The sequence below is a fragment of the Ptychodera flava genome, chromosome 5 (assembly GCF_041260155.1).
Source record: "Ptychodera flava strain L36383 chromosome 5, AS_Pfla_20210202, whole genome shotgun sequence".
NCBI lineage: Eukaryota > Metazoa > Hemichordata > Enteropneusta > Ptychoderidae > Ptychodera > Ptychodera flava.
In genome coordinates this window covers 976,431-995,825 of record NC_091932.1, presented here as the reverse complement: position 1 = coordinate 995,825, position 19,395 = coordinate 976,431, and the positions used below count along the sequence as shown (strand labels likewise).

At 36.9% G+C, this 19,395-nt stretch overlaps 1 protein-coding gene across 4 annotated transcripts in view; it reads left to right on the top strand.

Moving 5' to 3' along the window:
* Nucleotides 1–19,395, top strand: part of LOC139132401 (brefeldin A-inhibited guanine nucleotide-exchange protein 1-like) — a 183,288-nt gene that overhangs the window by 83,322 nt on the left and 80,571 nt on the right. For all 4 annotated transcript variants that reach the window (XM_070698743.1, XM_070698742.1, XM_070698745.1 and 1 more), the window contains 4 exons: nucleotides 5,191–5,507; nucleotides 14,917–14,951; nucleotides 15,364–15,619; nucleotides 17,737–17,899. In XM_070698743.1, coding sequence (XP_070554844.1) covers nucleotides 5,191–5,507; nucleotides 14,917–14,951; nucleotides 15,364–15,619; nucleotides 17,737–17,899 — 771 coding nt within the window. The remainder of the gene's footprint in view (nucleotides 1–5,190; nucleotides 5,508–14,916; nucleotides 14,952–15,363; nucleotides 15,620–17,736; nucleotides 17,900–19,395) is intronic.

Sequence of the window (19,395 nt, the reverse complement as noted above, 5' to 3'; positions counted from 1 at the left end):
CTAAGGCATATCTTAACCGATTTTATTCAAAGTTGGTACAAGGACATTAACCCATGTCATACATATGTATGTCAATTTGTTTCTTGATATGATCCAATATGGCTGCATGGCAGCCATTTTGTTACAATTTTTTCGTGTCCTTAGCCAAACTTGGGCATGTCTCAATTAATGAAGAGGACTCTATCCTCTTAGGACATGTAATCAAAGTACCCATTAACAAGTGGGGACTGTGTCATCAACGATGACTTGTTACTACAAGTAATTATTTTTTTTTTCCAGCGCTCATGATATAAGCATTCACTACCTTACACCTCAGTGCACTCTATGTTTTCCTTCCCTTTTCTGACCCAAGAAATTATATTTCAGGATTTCTGTTGCAATATCTCAATGGCAATATCTAAACGGGACTATTTTACTTTTGTAATTTGTGAAAATTTAAAACACCAGACAGGAGTCAATAAACTAGTTTTAAAACCAATATATTATTCTCTCAATATAAATATGTTAGAAAAATTACAAGTTGACAATGAAAAATTAAGGAACAACAAATATAATAAAATACAATGTGTGATATATATTGTTATGTGATATATATTGTTTTTGCCTTATACATACTTGAGGGGCTAGGTTATTTAGTCTAATAGATTCAGATGCGCTGTTGACCTACAGTGTCCAAACTTTTTTCATTGAACATGTATTGTAGATAGGTGTACTCTCCAAATACTAAGTACATGTGGTGAGTGTAACAAGCAAATGTTTTTTAGTCAATGGCCCAAATTTATTTTCTATTTGATGGACAATAGATACATGTGTAATCAATGCCAACAGTCCAGTTTATGTGATTTGGTTTGGATTAGCCATTGTCCATTATATTACAATAGTTTGTGGCTAAATTTTCTCCCCTTCTGCGTTATATAAGTTCACTGTTTCCTGTTTTAGATATTGTTGATCCTATTGAGTCCCATCTGTTATTCTTAATTCGCACATATCAAGGCTGTTGATACTTAGATTCCACACTTGAACTCAAATTGTGGTGAAATTTTGAAAGTTGTATTTTTGGGGCAATTTTTAGCTCATATTTGGTATGTATATAAATACTAAAAAGAGCTTATATGGTGAGTCGGTGGTGTCTGTATGTATGTGTGTATGTATGTGCGGATGTATGTCCGTCACACACAAAGGCTCCCATACCGCCAAAGCTACCATTTCAGTATTTGGTGTACAGGAAGATGCAGGGGTTGAGATGTGACGTTGTTCAAATGAACATGTCAGTGTCAAAAATATGCAAATGAGGTAAGAAAAAGGGGAAATCCTGCAAATGTGCAGGAGTGGTGGCATGCCAATGACTGAAACAGGCTACTCCACTGACCTTGAGTCATTTCCTGTCATTGTTTATGAACTTATACATGTCAACAGACCTGCTCTGCTATGCATGTTGCTAAAGTTGACCTCCAGTACCTAAAGTTTCAGACCTTATTTACTTTTGTCATTCTTGTTTTACTGGTTTAAATATTTCTTGTTGTTTTTCTGGTTGTACTGTGCAGAAATCATTGTCATTACATCAACATAGAATTTTCCTGCACTGAACAGATAGAAACAGCATTTATTGTTGATCGTTGGTACCCAATTCTGATCAAATGTGAGCGACACCTTATAATTGCGGTATTTTTTGTGTTTTTGGTCAAAAATTTCCTTCTCTTAAAGCACTCATCCTATTGCCTTGAAATTTAGTATTAGGATCCTAGGGTTGGCCTCTGTCAGATTTATTCAAATTTTGGGTGAATTTTCATATTTGGATTTTTGGGCAATTTTTCCCATTTTTGGACAAAAAAATCATTTTCTCCCAAAGTATTTGTTGGATTGCTTTGAAACTTGATACTCTTAATCCTAGGGTTGTCTTCTGTCAGATGTGTAAACATTGTGGTGAAATGTTTTGTATTTGTGTTTTTGGTCTATTGAAACTTGGTATGCATGTACCAAGAGGCATACTTAGTTGAGTGTCTTCAAATTGTAATGAAATTTTCATATTTGTATTGTTGGAGCAATTTTCCCCATTTTTGGTCAAAAAATCATTTATTTCTAAAATTTTTCGTCCAATTGCTTTGAAACTTGGTATGCATGTTCACAGGGGTAAACTAAGTGAAGAATACACATTCTGGCCTGCCACATCATAACAAATGTGAGCCCAGTGTCATTTACAGTATTTTGTTATGATTTTTCATGTCTGGAGCCATAACTCTGACATTTCTCAACTGATTTCATTCAAAGTTGGTACAAGGACATTGACCTATATTATAAGTATGCATGTCAATTGGTTTCACAATCCAGTGCAAAATGGCAGCCTGATGGCCTTTTTGTTATGTTTTTTCATGTACTAAGCCATTACTCAGACATGTTTCCACCAATATCATTCAAAGTCTGTACAAGGACATTGACCTATGTCATACATGTGCACATCAATTTGTTTCATGGCATGTAGCAATATCATGTTAATTATTGGATTTTTTCGTAATTTGGCTGATATGTCAAGAAATACTGCATCAAATTTCATGAAACTTAGTACAGATATTAAGCTCACATTGCTGTAACAGTGAATAAAGACACAGTGTCATGTTCATTAATTTGTAATTAGTCCCCACGGACACCGTCCGGGGGGACTTATAGGTTTGGTCATGTCCGTGCGTGCGTGCGTGTGTGCGTGCGTGCGTCCGTGTGCGTCCGTGCGTGCGTCTGTCCGTCCGTTCACGCAGATATCTCAGAGACGCGTGGAGCGATTTGATTCAAACTTGGTACAAGGATTATCATTTATGCCATACATATGCATGTCGATTTGTTTTACGATCCGATTCAAAATGGCCGTCTGGCAGCCATTTTGTTTCCTGTATTTGATGTCGGTGCGTATGTTCACGCAAATTTCTCAGTGATTCTAAGAGCGATTCCATTCAAACTTTGTACATAGATTACTCTATATGTTATACATATGCACATTGATTTTTATTTTGATCTGGTCTAAAATGGCTGCGTAGCGGCCATTTTGTTTCCTATATTTTACGACTGTATGTTCGTTCACGTAAATTTCTCAGAGATGCAGGGCGCGATTGCATTGAAAGTTGGTACCTATATTAATCCTTATCACATATATATGCACGCCAATTTTTGTAATGATTCGATCATAAATGGCTGTGTGACGGCCGTTTTCTTTCCTGTATTTGATATCCATTCACAGGGTCCCCAGGTATGATCCACAGGGGTTCCAGGATGAAATTAATACTAATGCTCTGTCTATGCATAGGGGCTCATGAATGCAGATATCTGAGATATTCCTGTGCCAATTCTTTTTAAACTTGGTACAAGGATACTACACTATGGCATACACATGCAGGTCTTTTTATATTGGTGTGGCATGCATAATTAGGTCTAATTTGCATAATTCAAGATTAGAGCGCTGTTTCTGGTACAACTGTACCAAATTTGATGAAACTTTGTGCAGATGGTTTTAGTCCCCACAGACACCATCCGGGGGGACTTATAGGTCATGTCCGTCGTGCGTGCGTCCGTCCATCCGTCCGTTCACGCAGACATCTCAGAGATGCCTGGAGCGATTTCATTCAAACTTGTCACAAGGATTACTTCATCGTATGTCATACAGATGCATGTCGATTTGTTTTGTGGTACGATCCAATATGGCTGTCGTGTGGCCATTTTATTACGATTTTTTCATGTGTAGAGCCATTACTCAGGCATGTTTCAACCGATTTTATTCAAAGTTGGTACAAGGACATATACCAATGACATAGATATGCACACCAATTTGTTTTGTGATGCAATCCAATATGGCTGCCTTACGGCCATTTTTTTTCAATTTTTTTCATGTACAGAGCCATAACTCAGGCATATCTCAACCGATTTTATTCAAAGTTGGTACAAGGACATTGACCTATGTCATACATATGCACGTCAATTTGTTTTGTGATGCAATCCAATATGGCTTCTAGGCGGCCATTTTATTACAATTTTTTCATGTACGGAGCCATTACTCAGGCATGTTTCAACAGATTTTATTCAAAGTTGGTACAAGGACATTGACCTATGTCATACATATGCACATTGATTTGTTTTGTGATACGATCCAATAAGGCCGCCATGTGGCCATTTTATTACGATTTTTTCATGTCCTGAACTACAGCTCAGACATGTATCAAGCGAATTTATTCAAAAGTATTTTTATCACAGACCTAATGAAGAGGACTCTATCCTCTCTGAGGACCTGTAATCAAAGTACCCATTAACAAGTGGGGACTGTGTCATCAACGATGACTTGTTGCATATGTAATGAACTTTCCTAATTAGAGTGATATGTCCACAAATACTGCATCAAATTTGATGAAACTTGGTACAGATGTTTATCTCATAGTGTTGTAAATACAATTCAATGACACTTAGCAGTATTGTTTAAATTAATTGCTGATTTGCATTTACATGATGACTCTTTTAGGGTGAATGTCCAGAAGCACTGCATCAAACTTTATGAAATGTGGTACAGGTGATAATCTGTCAATGTTATGATAAGATGCAAAATGTTTGGCAACATCCTGTCAATTAATTACTAATTGACTCATTTAATGACCTTTTGTAATTAGTATGGCGGCCTACATTGGTTTTGTGTTTTCACCACCATGGAACTCACTCTCGGCCTTTAAGCCCCATCTGTATCGCAGTATTTTTAATCACATACCTAATTAATGAAGAGGACTCTTTCCTCTCCGAGGACTTGTAATTAAAGTACCTATTAACAAGTGGGGACTGTGTCATCAAGGATGACTTGTTGATATAATATTCGGCATGGCTTCCTTGCAGACAACACAGGAAAGTCTTCAGCAAAAAGTCTGCATAAGTAAAAACTGAAGTACAAAAGAAATTGCAACAAAAAACCTTGAGTGCAAACTATATCAAGAAGTGATTGCTGTTGATGTCATGAAAACACTTGTTTACCAATAGCCATGACTGTGTTGGCAACAAAGGCCATTCGTCTCTTTCAACAATAGCATTTCTCAACAGGAAAATGTGAATATATGAAATGACTACATGGTCCTGTGTTCACACTTTACTTTACTTGTAATATGTGAATGCTATCTGTAAATATTTGTGCATGCAGATACGGTATATTGAATATTTGGAACTTATTTACAGGACAAGAAAGAGCTGGAACAAGAGACCCATCTGACTTGGATGCAGACAGTGGCAGCGGTACAATGACTAGCTATGGAAGTATTAACTCCCTCAGCTCTAATCAGTCTGCCAATGCTGGCTCCACACCCACTATCTTCAGTGATAGTCCTGAACAATTTGAATCTCAAAAACAACAGAAAGAAATAATCGAGCAGGGTATTGAAATGTTTAACAAGAAACCACACAAAGGAATACTGTATCTACAAGAACAAGGGATTCTTGGCAAAACTGCTGAAGATATAGCCACATTTTTACATCAAGATGAAAGACTGGATAAGGTATGTTTACTCTTTCTTTTGCAAATCTTGACACAAAATGCAGTGTCATCAAGGTTTACTGTCAGTCCATTTGTACTTACTTTCTGGGCTCAAATTAAGAAGATAGTAACTGTATTTGAACATCATTTTGTTATTCCCCAACTCTAGCATGTTTTTTTGTTCAGTTACAAATGAACTAGATGCATGGTTAAATTGCCCAATGTCAAGATATGGTATAGGATGGCTCATTGTATTTATACTAAGAAAACAGTAGACCTAGTTCTGCCATAGATGTCTGGTATGCCAGCTGTAATGACTTTCAATGGATTTCCAGACATACAAAGCAAATAATAACTTACATGCAGTAACTTGAGGTTCCAAGACAAGAAATTGACCTCTTTAATCTAACAATTCTCTGGTGTTTAACAAGCTCAGAACCCCTGTAAATTATACATTTTCTGAAAGCATAGATATTGGGGAACATTTTGGTAACCACAGCGTCACCATTGTTTACCGGTATATAACTAGCACATGACAGGTAACTTGCATAACCTTTCAAAAATCGGTTTTTCCTATGTTTTGTCTTAATACTTCAAAATATCTGACTAAAGCTTGCTGAATTGCAAGCTGTTACAACGCTCTCCAAAAAGTATGTCTCAGATTTTTTATATGTTGCGTAGTTTTTATTTGAGCACAATTTTAAAGAAATCAGCTTGGGTTAAATTCACCCCTCTGGAAGTTTTTCTGGCATAAAAATTGTTTGAAAAAGTTTAAAAAAATTCTGAGACACACTTTGGATGATCCTTATACAGTGTTTCCGTCAAAACAAAATCCTGCATATTTTACGCAAAATTGTTCTGAAATACGCAAAAAAATTAATGACTGCGTAAACTACCGTATACGCATTGAGAAATGCCACCCCATGACACAGACGTACTTAGCCCACACTACAATGCCTGAACGTGGTTCAATGCAGGACAAAAATAGAACATATGCACCTACTTGCAAGTGACATTTATCATGATATTGCAACATTTTAGACTTTAGCAGACTGCAACTCTTTATGCAACATTGTATTTCATTATCACAAAGCATCATGTCAATCATTTCTGTACAGACAATAACACTACAGATGCAAAAAATTTTAGAATTGATCGAGTCTACGTTGTTGGTAACACAATACAGTTAATGGTCATTACGTCGCATGTTATTTGGAAAGTGTTTACGGGTGACGATTAAGACTGTCGGGTTGCAATCTTGAGATGTCCCGCTGGACTTTGATCAGTATCTGCTTTTTAGTCCCCACAGACCCCGTCCGGGGGGACTTATAGGTTTGGTCATGTCCGTGCGTGCGTGTGTGCGTCCGTCCGTCCGTTCACGCAGATATCTCAGACATGCCGTGGTCAATTTCTTTCAAACTTTGTACAAGGATAGTACCCTACCCCATACAGATGCACGTCGATTTGTTTCACAATGCGATCAAATTTTGCCGTGTTAAAGGACTTTTTAGTTTACACCACCATAGACTACCATGTAAAAGTCAGCTGTCAATAGAATCCCATGTATAAGGCCAATTCAAATAAAAATTTAGTTTCTCATCGTATTCATATTGCAAAAAGGATTCAGTGACACAGTTTTTAGTCCCCACGGATGAAGTCCAGGGGCCTTATAGATTGGGTCATGTCCCTCCGTTCATGCAGATATATCAGATATTTTGACAAAATTTCACATGACCTCGGTGACCTTTGACCTCAAATATACATATTTGTCCATAACTCAGTAACCACAAGTGCTACGCCCTTCATATATGGTATGATGGGACACCTTATGACGCCACATATTGTACCTCATTAATTATGTGCATATCTAATTTTGAGCGAGCCAATAGAGCTAGAGGTCTGATTTTTGGTATATAGGGATAACTTAGCAATACAATTTATTTGACAAAATGTCACGTGACCTCGGTGACCTTTGACCTCAAATATACATATTTGTCCATAACTCAGTAACCACAAGTGCTACACCCTTCATATATGGTATGATGGGACACCTTATGACGCCACATATTGTACGTCATTAATTATGTGCATATCTAATTTTGAGCAAGCCAATAGAGCTAGAGGTCTGATTTTTGGTATATATGGATGACTTGGCAATTCAATTTTTTTGACAAAATGTCACGTGACCTCAGTGACATTTGACCCGAAATATACATACTTGTCCATAACTCAGTAACCACAAGTGCTACACCCTTCATGTATGGTATGATGGGACACCTTATGACGCCACATATTGTACCTCATTAATTATGTGCATATCTAATTTTGAGCGAGCCAATAGAGCTAGAGGTCTGATTTTTGGTATATAGGGACAGCTTAGCAATACAATTTTTTTGACAAAATGTCACGTGACCCCGGTGACCTTTGACCTCAAATATACATATTTGTCCATAACTCAGTAACCACAAGTGCTACACCCTTCATATATGGTATGATGGGACACCTTATGACGCCACATATCGTACCTCATTAATTATGCACATATCTAATTTTGAGCGAGCCAATAGAGCTAGAGGTCTGATTTTTGGTATATAAGTAGGGAGGCCAAAATGAAGTTAAAATGTTGCGACAATTTACGTCGCGCACGCACGCTGAAAGTGAAATTTGATTTTCTTGAATTTCTAAAAGCCGTATTCTCACAAAATTTTCGATGAATTAAGAATAAAAATAGATATTTCAAAAGGCAATCAAAATATCTAATAGTCTGACTAAAAAAAATGGGGGAAAAACGAATGCGAGTGAGTATATTTCGCGCCGGAAAGTGCCACTTCATTCTAGTCAGCTGCGAAGGTTGGGCGCCCGCTGATCTTGGCACCCACTTCCCGGTCCTGCATTTACCTATTAGGTAATGGAATTGCTTGCGCACCCTGTTCTTGATCCCGTAGAACCACCAAACTTGGCATGAACATGTAAGACCATTCCGTTTGTATGTAGGTACAAGCCGCATATAGTAGTTGCTGTGCTTTCCCAGCGGAACCGGCGGTGCGTAATTGGCGTGAAACTGGTCCGTGTTTTTCTTATTTTTCTGACATAATTTCATCTGTGCATAGTGAAATATTCATTTTCATGACATTGGCAATATTTCTGTGAAATATGATCGAAATTTGTTGATGAGAACGGGGTGCGATCACTGAAATACTTTTGCATTCAGCGCAGCGCGATCGATGAACTTCCAATATGGCGGACAGTATATTTAGCGAACTGCCGACCATCCCTCCTTCCCTGGCCGAAATTGAAAGATTTGTGCTTCACGATAGCAAATGTAATGTTTAGTTGTGAATAATTCGATCCAGAAGTTATAAATGCGTTGTTAGAGACAAGTATTTGACGATATTTGGATAAAACACGAGGAAAAGACGCATTTCGGTAAATAGAAAGCGCCCTCAGTGGCAGACTGATTTTTTGCATTGGCAAGCATATCGTTGCCAAACAAGCTAAAATAAATGTTAAAATAAGTGAAAACAAATGTATATATTTATTATAAATAAAAATTACTGACAATCTGTATCATAAAGTATCATCATAAGATATTTCATATAAAATTAAGAAATAAATGTGATGTTCGAGTTAAAATTTCAATGGAGGAATGCAAAGTTACATATTTTCGTTATATATTTTCAGACATTTTTGTATTTATATTTTCTCACAATACAATTTTGAACAATATGATTTTATTTTTTTCTCTACTAACTCATTACATGAAGAAAAATGCAAGGAGAAATACATTATAACTCATGAGATATTTTGATCCCAATTTATAAAAAAAACGTAAAATTTCAGTAAAATTTAGACATTTTATGCAGAATTGATGATTATTAAAGGACCATATTCAAATTTAATAGACTGTTGAAATTTCTGTCATAGAAATAACTTTTGTTGTTTGAAATGTTCACCAAATTTCATAAGAGTTTGATTTTCAGAAGCCAAGATACGGCTTTTTAAAAATTGTCAAATCTTGAAAAATTATTCATTTTTTGACGGTGCCGCGGGAAGAAAACCAAATATTTTGAAATTTTGACAGTCAATATTTCAAAATATGTGCTTTTTCAGCTGTAAAATTTTGATTCCTCTGTAAAAACAACTAAATTTTGATTAAATACATAAAGTTTAATGTTTCTATGATGGATAAATAAAAAAATACAGGTTGTCAAACTTTCGTGAGACTGGGTTTTCGGCAGAAAGTTGACAAAATGCCCAAAAGTTGTCCCGAAAAAATTGTCATTTTTAAATACAAAAAAATTCATAACTTTTGATCAGATGAACCAATTTTCTTCATTTTTTTTTATTTTTCTTCTTTCACACCACTCTTGCCAAATTCAATTTGAAATTGAGTGTGAAAACAATAGAAAAAAATGGCTTGGCCACCCTAATATAAGGATAACTTAGCAATACAATTTATTTGACAAAATTTCACGTGACCTCGGAGACCTTTGACCTCAAATATACATATTTGTCCATAACTCAGTAACCACAAGTGGTACACCCTTCATATTTGGTATGATGGAAGACCTTATGACACCACATACTGTACCTCATTAATTATGTGCATATCTAATTATGAGCAAGCCAATAGAGCTGGATTTCTGATTTTTGGTATATAGGGATAACTATAGGATAGAAAGTTTTTGACCAAATGTCATGTGACCTCGATGACCTTTTACCTAAAATATACGTTTATGTCAATAAATAAGTAACCACAAGTGCTATGTCCTTTATATTTAGTAGGATGAAAGACCTTATGCAGTGTTTTGCCCAGAGTGCGTTCTTGCGTCTTTTGACGCAGAATTAGCAACAATGTCCCGCAAAAATACCGGACATGGGTCATAGGGACGCACTAAAATCAGGGCTAGAATTGTAAGTCCAGCGTCCACAGAGAGACTACTTTTTAGCTACCAAATTACATACTTGATAGCCCATACAGTTATTGCTTCTCTATTGAGACAATGAAACATTTAAAATTAGTCTATTTTTTCGTCACAATGTAAACACTATTGGAAAATCAGTTAGTCTGTTTCAGTCTACGATTCGTGGTATGAGCAAGGCAATGTGCGTCTACTGGGCCATGCAGCCTTAGGGACAGACTTAAATACCAGGCCACGTATGATCCCGATAACCAGACAAAGATTTCAGAAACGGAAGGCTTGTAAAATGAACAACAAACTTTTCACAAAGCAAATTTTATTGACCACCAACTTTGAATGAAACGTTTACTTGTAAATATATGCTAGTACAGTGAAGTACGAAGAATCAAATTTTCAGTCACTAGTCTATACTAGCCCGGGCACATGGCATCAAACTGAATTGACTGTACGTGTATTTTGGTGTACTGGAAGCTCATGACTTCACCTAAAAATATCATCAACCCCACAATTTTGTTGAAACACTATATCCCTGACTTTCAAAGTAGTAATTTGCCTCAAATTTCCCCAGAAGGAATCTCATACAACTCGATCGTCTGCAAGCCAGAGAGATCGAGGTGACCATGCTGAATTCCTTATATAGTCAAGACCCCCTAGCTCGATTGTAGCTGATCTTAACAAGAACCACCTAGCTTGCCAAAACAACTTTATGGCAATGTGTTACCATGAGGATCAAGGAGTTCTGTCAGATATTTGTGTTTTTAAACTATCTTTTTTGCAATTTTCAGGGAAAATTGTCAGTCATTAGAGCAATTATAAAAAAGAAGAGAACTTTATAGCAGTAATAAAAAAACAGGTTACAATGTGCATCAAACTATTGTCTTCAACCACTTCTAGTTCTGGAGTCATAAGTGTAATGAAACATCTTCTTTATTTCTGTTAAACACATGTAATGCAGTCACCTGCAAGAATCCCCATAAAAGAAAAATGCGCATGAAATTGATTTTATCATGATGATGTCTTTTTTTTTTAATTAAAAACCGTAAATACAACCAGTTAAAATGACTTTGTCACAAACCATTATGGGAGACATCCAGCAATCTTAATTTTAAAATGAATGTATGTATTCATGATATCAAATTTTCGATGGAAAACAACAGCCCTACATGTTTAAACATGTCTACATGTTTTCTGCCTTGGTTACTTGCACTTTGCTTTGCGTTTTTCGCTCACACATTGACCCCTATCGTAACTCAGTGTCCCCCTATTTTAACCCTTAAGACGCCATAGACTTTCATGCAATATAGCCTCCCATGCCAATAACTTTTTGAACCAATAAACTTGACATGTTACACTTCTTTTAGACAGGTACAGTGTGTTTCCTGTGATTGGAAGCCCAGCCAAACCACTATGAATTTCAAAGATCAGGAAATGGAGAAGCTTCAAGAAGTCTTTCCATGTTTGGTTTAGCAAATGGGGGTGGGAAAATGGGCTTAAAAGCACATTTTTGGTTCAAAATGTATTGAAAATGAATAAAAGACTCTAAAAATAGATCTTATAGTCCAAAAACCTGCAAACTTTTACACATTTTAAATGTCATGAAAAGACACATATTTTGGTGAAAATTTTCAGCAGCGGAACTTATCAAATGTAAATAATAAACAAACAAACAATTGTTGATATTTGTCAATACCACATACCCTTCAACACAGCTACACAAAAGCATATAACACAAGTGAAATATAGCTCAAGACACAATTTTAATCAGCAACATGATTGAATTTCGTAAACAACATCTTATATTCATTTGTCGTTTATTTATTTATTTGTTTGTTTGTTTGTTTGTTTGTGTATTTCTTTCTGCATCGAACGGTGAAACCATGTAACCAGGAAAAATCTTTGTTTTTATTTTTTTATTTGGATTCTGATTGCTATCAGATATAATTCAATTGTTGTTGTTTTGGAATGAATGTTGCCATTAAAGTTAGAGAGGATATGTTTGAAAGATTTTGGCATTGCAAGTAAACACAAACAACTAATTTGATTGATATCATGAATAAGCTGCCATCTAACAAGGCAATTCAAATCAGAGCCTGTATTCAGCTACGTTATTAACTACCCTGTGATCGGCAAACGACGAAAAATTTCACCACAAAAACGCACTACCTGAACTTCTGAGAAAATAAATTTGATTCAAGAACTAAATAAAATAAGTTTGAGGTACAATAAGAACGACATTCGCCTCTGAACGCTTTCGATAACCGTACTGGCCCTGACGTTTGATCGCGACGTCTCCGTAAATCATGACAGTCAATGTGAACACATATGAAAGTTTGATCACGTATTTTGACGAGCACGCAACATAATTCGCCAGTAAATGAACAGAAACCAATAGATATGATATAAATAATTACATATCGGGTATATTTCGACAAAAGAATATGTTATAGACGTAGGAATATGACGCGAGATCAACAGTTCGGAACGTGCCGTGTTGTACGTTTTGTACACACAAACTCGTGATCGGCGGCCATCTTGGCCGTCTCGATACACGGTGAAGAATGCCGCGATACCAAAGTTTACTTGACATAAACAGACCTGATCGCTCCAAAATCACATATTAAATTAATATTTCGTGAAAATCCTTTTAAATTTCTTCATCATTAGTGTTTTCGGCCTAGAAAACCGAACTGACATACTCAAACTTGAGCTTTCAGAGAGGCTGGTCAATGCGATGCTCCGTGGTGACGCCATTCAAGCCGCTGTTCAACTTCAAAATCACGTTCGGCCGATCAAAAAAGTCTTCATTTTCTCAGAGATTATCCTCAAAAAATACGAAAATATGTCATTTCTATAAAGAAATGGCCAATAACTTGTCACAAAACGATCGTCTTTAGGATGTACAGCAGGAAAAAGCGTTCAGAATGTCTCTCACTTCGGCGAAGTCAGCGACCAGATCTGATTAGATATTCACGGTAAAAATAGTCGACCCGATTTCCTCGAAAGGTCGCTCAAATTACTGGAAATTGCCGTAGTTACAACTGATGATGTCATTATTTTAGTCCTTATATGGACCTGAAGTGGGTTCAAAGGGTAAGGAATGGATTTATTTGTCAGGTGACCTGTTAAACGCGGGAAATCAAGTTCCAAACTTTGCCTGAGCGAACCTCAGGCCGTGTGCGGATATATCCGTGCATGGCGCTGAGCGTGAGTTAGGCGTGTACGGATATATACGGGCATGGCGTTTTAAGGGTTAACAATCATGGGACACTGTGTCCCACCTTTACAATTCCTGGGCAAAACACTGCCTTATGACAACACACACTGTACTTCATTAATTATGCACATATCTAATTCTGGGCAAGCGAATAGAGCTGGAGGTCTGATTTTTGGCATATAGGGATTAATTAGCAATACAATTTTTTTTCAGAATGTCACGTAACCTCGATGACCTTTGACCTTGATTATACATATATATGCATAACTCAGTAACCACAAGTTCTATACCCTCCAATTTTGATAGGATATTAGACCTTAAGATGTCACATCTTGTACCTCATTTATTATGCGCATATGTATTTCTTGGCTGGCCAATACAGCTAGAGGTCTGATCTTTTTTCCCGATTTAGAACCATAACTTAGACATGCCTCATGTGTTTCAAATTGGGAACAACGACATAGACCTATGTGCCCATAGATCTCAACATATACACTCCAGTGATACTTCTTAATGACCACATTTCCCTGCCCCATTAAGACTAATATTCCTTTACAAGTGGGGACTATGTCATTGTCAGTGACTTGTTATTGGCCCTTTGAAAACACTAATTTCGTAGTCAGAAAGTATTTTCTTTGAACATGAAGTCATTAGGCTGCTCAACGATCATACACGAGACATGCATTACGGCATGGCAAGCGTTCAGCTATACATATACCTTGAAGCCCCCCAGGTTATTGTTTTTTGTTAATAGAGCATGCCCATTATTAAAGAAAATCCCCCCAAGTTCTACAGAAAAGACTGCCCAACTCACTTCAGAGACCAATTCCTACCATATGTATTTTTGATACATTTTACGCAAATAAAAATCTATTTGCCCGTAAAATCGTACGCAAGTTTTGAAATTGTAACAGAACGCTGCTTATAACAGCTTGCACTAACACAAATTTCAGCCACATATCTCAAAGCATTGAAACAAAACATAGGGAAAACCAATTTTGGAAAGGTTGCGCGAATTACCCGTGACGTGATAGTTATGTAAACAAAATGTTTCTCTATATCTAGGCTTTCTGAAAATATATAATTTACGGGGGTTCTGAGCTTATTAACCACTAGAGAATTGTTAGCTTAAAAGGTCAGTTTCTTGTCTTGGAACCTTAACAAGCAAATAGCAGCTTAACACTTAAGTGAATGGTCATTGATATATACAGTTCGTTTGCTGCAATATGCATTGATGAAAAATGTTTTTCTTACATTATTCTACATGTATCTGTTTCTCTGGTTTTTCTTTGTAGGTTGTCATTGGAGATTTTCTTGGAGACAATGATTCGTGAGTATCCTTTTCTAATTTTTGTGGCAGTCTCAGGATTGAAGGAAAAAACACTTCTACTTGTAAAAGTGACAGTTATTGTTTCTGTGTATGCAGTATCTCCACACAATATATACAAATGATACTACTTGAAAATGTGATCTGTACTATTCTTTTTATCTGTATTCTAAGAAGGCATTCTTTTGAGATGGTATGGAAGCATTGTGTGTAAGTTTGAAAAGGTTTACTATAATATGAAAATATCTGGCTCAGAAATAAGGTAATGCATACACAAATTTTGACAGAGTTGCTTAATATTACATTTATCAGTAGACAGGCGACTTTGACATCTGTTTCATAAGTCACCATGGTGGCATGTCAAATATCTTGATACCTGAATGATACACTTTGGTATGTTTTGTTACTTTGGTAGGTTCAACAAAGAAGTCATGTATGCATTTGTGGACCATATGGACTTTGGTGATAAAGACATTGTCTCAGCTCTTAGGTTATTTCTTGATGAATTCCACCTACCTGGAGAAGCTCAGAAAATTGATCGTTTGATGGAAAAATTTGCCCAAAGATACTGTCAGAATAATCCTAATTTAGGGCTTTTTGCAAGTGCTGACACTGCCTATGTGTTGGCCTTTTCTATCATTATATTGACAACTGATCTACATAGTTCACAGGTAAGTTTTACCGATAATTTTAGATGTAGGAAGAAGTTAGAAATGTACAAAATAAAGTTGTGTATGACATGTCTGTACATGAAATCTGTTCAAAGTTTCAGTTGAATGTTAATCTTTACAGTAAAACACAAAACAGTGATTTTACACTGAGTGCATGCATTTTATGTAAACTTTGCTGTTACTGTGATGTTCTACACACAAATTGCAGATGTATGGGAGTTGCTAGGTTTTGGAAAATTACTCATTGTATTGGTCTCTTAAAGGTCTGGTGAAATGCCCATGTTGCAAAATCACAGAAATACAGTTGATGATCTATAGAACAGTTATGTTTATTTCTTTTTTCGTTTAGCGCGCACGATCATTAAATATGTTAAAAGGAAAATGCAATGTGGGCGTGTCCCCGACTTTTTTCGGCTTTCCAAAGTTTGCCCAACGTCGTATCTTATAACACTGATAATGGGAAGTAAGTATTTCACACCTTTGTAAGCTCCCTACAGGGAGTAAGCTTATCTTCTAGGGTTTCGGCTTGCATAATTGGTTTCCTACTCCGTTCACGCTAACGCTTGCAACACTTGCAAAATGCGATAAATGAATACTTGAATGCGGCGAAAATTCTATCAAAACGATTCTCCACGCTTGCGAATATATATTTTGATGTGAAATTCAGTTTTGCCAGCCATAGCTACAAGTTTTGCCACTTGACCGAAGCAGCTAGCTGTCAGGCGGCGGAAATCGCCACCGAAAAGCAGGATGATCGCTGGGAGAAATATGCACAGATTGCTTCTTTTACCCTCTTTCATCGATGATAAGGCAATAATCTTTCTAAAATTGAAAAGAAAACATAACAAACGTGATGAACTGTGCAAACACAAGACATACTCTATTCTCACTAAGTTACTTCCAGGTTTATCGCTTAACTTCTGGCTCAATCGAGGTCTCATTCTTAAGCTTGTCCTCCATATATCCAATCATGAGATATACAATCTATATTGTATTCTGTGATTTGTTCGTTTACATCACTGACATGTATCGGCTGCTCTGATTCGCTAAAATTTTTAATGCAGTCAATTGCCATTAGCCTTTCACAAAGGCATCGTGAAGTTCAAACCGTCATTGATCCAATTTTTACGAGGGATAATTACCGGCACTAAAATGATTTTTTGGTTTGAAAAAGCAAAAGAACAACAGAGAAGTGTGTTTGGTTGTTGTATCTTGTTTCTTGTCGTGAATTTGCATCTAAACGTGGTCTGTCTAGGAGAGCAGACAAGTCGATACTGACCGTGTCAATGCTATTCTTATGCATGTGTGCATTGTATACATTGCCGATACAGAGTCATTACTGATACGATTTACGTGAACGGGCAAAGCCGACCTTCATTGACCGAAGATTTTGTTTAACGAAGTAGACGGCGCTTGTAGTATTCTTTTGGTCGAGCAAGTCTCCAACAGGCGTAGCGCTAGTGGGAGAGTCTGCTGGTGAGAAATGGATGGCTGGTGTGGGTTGCCCTGTGGAGGTACTTACTTTGTTAACATGCTGTGTTAGCGGATATGGTGCAGAGATAAGGGATGGCATTGGGACCGTAAATGAACAGCATTGTGACGTCAGAGTGTGCCAACCATGACCAAAGTGAGAGTGTGGCCTAAGCTTAGCGAATTGACCCCAAATTGACCCCGCACATAGAAATATAAAAAAAATTAGCACTCGTGCGTACTTTTATGTAGACATTCTGTTGTTAGTGTAACAACATATTGCCATGTGGAAGCTAAATAGCTCAACAGTACAGGTTGATTTCACCAGACCTTTAAAACTGTGGCTTAGTTCCATAAACATGTGTTGGCAAGGTTGCTCAGAATCTTTCACCATGATGAGTTTGTTTTAGTGCATTTGTTAAGATGTTTTGTCATTACATTACAATGAATGATTTGTCGATGAAATCAGAGTTCTCAGATCAAGTCAATTTTCTGGTATCTTAGCAGAAAGAGGAAAAACAGGAGATGTTGAACAAGGACAAGCAGAAAAAGTAGTGGAATGGTCAGGGGGTCTACTGCAGGTATAAATACAGCTATAAATAGACTGAGATGTGGGAGAAATATATTGTTATTGTTTTTATTGCCAGGTGAAACGTAAAATGACCAAAGAGCAATACATAAAAATGAACCGGGGTATCAATGACAGCAAAGATTTACCAGAAGAATTCCTTTCTGATATTTATGATGAAATAGCTGGCAATGAAATAAGAATGAAACAAACCTCAAGTAAACCAACAACAAAAGCTCCAAGTAAGTATTCCACATAATTTGTGAGCAAATCTCTTTTGCAGTTTTGACAGATGAATTCAGTGTTGTGAGAATACTGTTGATTGCAGTGAAGGTAATCCAGTGTCACTGCTTAACCTTCTAGACATAGACAAACTTTCCAACACCAGCTATTCTATTTCACATGGTCATTTTGTTAGCAGTCCTATTTCTTGCATTGTAAGAGTTCCTGTTATGATGGAGAGAATAAAGGAATGATAGATTCCAAGATACATTTAATTAGCCTTGTGAAGAGAATTAAATATCACATAAATGCATACATACATACATACATACATACATACGTACTGCTTGTATGTCATTTAATATGGTGCTAATGAAATATTGGCAAAGTTCATCAGTGTTCGCGCTACCGCTCGCCAGACGGCAAAATGGCGAATTGATTCACTCATTGGCGACTCAGACGGTCAGAACAATCGCCAGACTGGCGACTCAAAATTTGTACGTTCGGTCACTTTGTTCTACGATGTTCTGTTGCATTGCGGTGTTTTGTTTACTTCTTGGGAAGTCTTTCGCCATAGTACTATCGTACTCATCTAAGTATAAGCCCTGCCACTGTTTTCAGAGTATAATGGGTCGTACAAGTTGGTAAAATTACTTTCAGATAAAAGAAGCTAATGGGACATCGAAGTTCCCGTGATAGTATCGTGAGCAAAATGGCACGTATACCCAATACATGTACTTGTGCCCCTCCGAAATGTCCCCGTTACCTAAATAGAATAGTCCCACTCTAGTTATACGTCCGCCATTGTTCACGTTCACGCTGTCCTGTTTTCCCGGGAGGTTGTCATAGTCCAAGTCTAAACATGCAATTTCAGTTGTTTTCAGCGATCATCCTTTCATCTGTGAAGAGCGGTTTTACCGGTGACCATTACAATTTTCACTGCTATGCTGTTGTTTTAACAAGACACGGACCGTTTGATCTTGGAAAGTAGAGTTGCTTTTACGTGCAGCCAATGCACATGCCAGTTCACGGGTTCACACCATGCTCTTGAACGTGAATGGCAGCACACATGATGTCTTTGTTTCACGTTTATATTTTATCTCAAGGTATGATTCAAGCTGAAATGTCACCAAAATGTCACTTCTATATCGAGGGATTGTGCAAACCAGTTTGATTTAAAACAGCTTTGTAAAACACTGTTTACTTAGCTTGGAAATTGTTACTGAGTTTTGCTGTCTTTTGGCCATGCACGGACGTGTATCAATATCAGTGTGATCATGGCATGCCATGCCACGTTCATCGATCTTGAGGATGTTACTCTTTTCTGTATTTTTTTGTACTTCACAATTTCTTTGGTTGACGTTTGAAAGTTCACAAGTGGTGTTCAATAGTCATGCATGAGTTTTGATACGAAGCATTCTTTTTATTGAACTATTAAAGCAGCACTGAGGATACATATGATGATGAGAAAGTGGCAGACCTGAAATATTTGGTTATCATTACTCTTGAGTTTAAT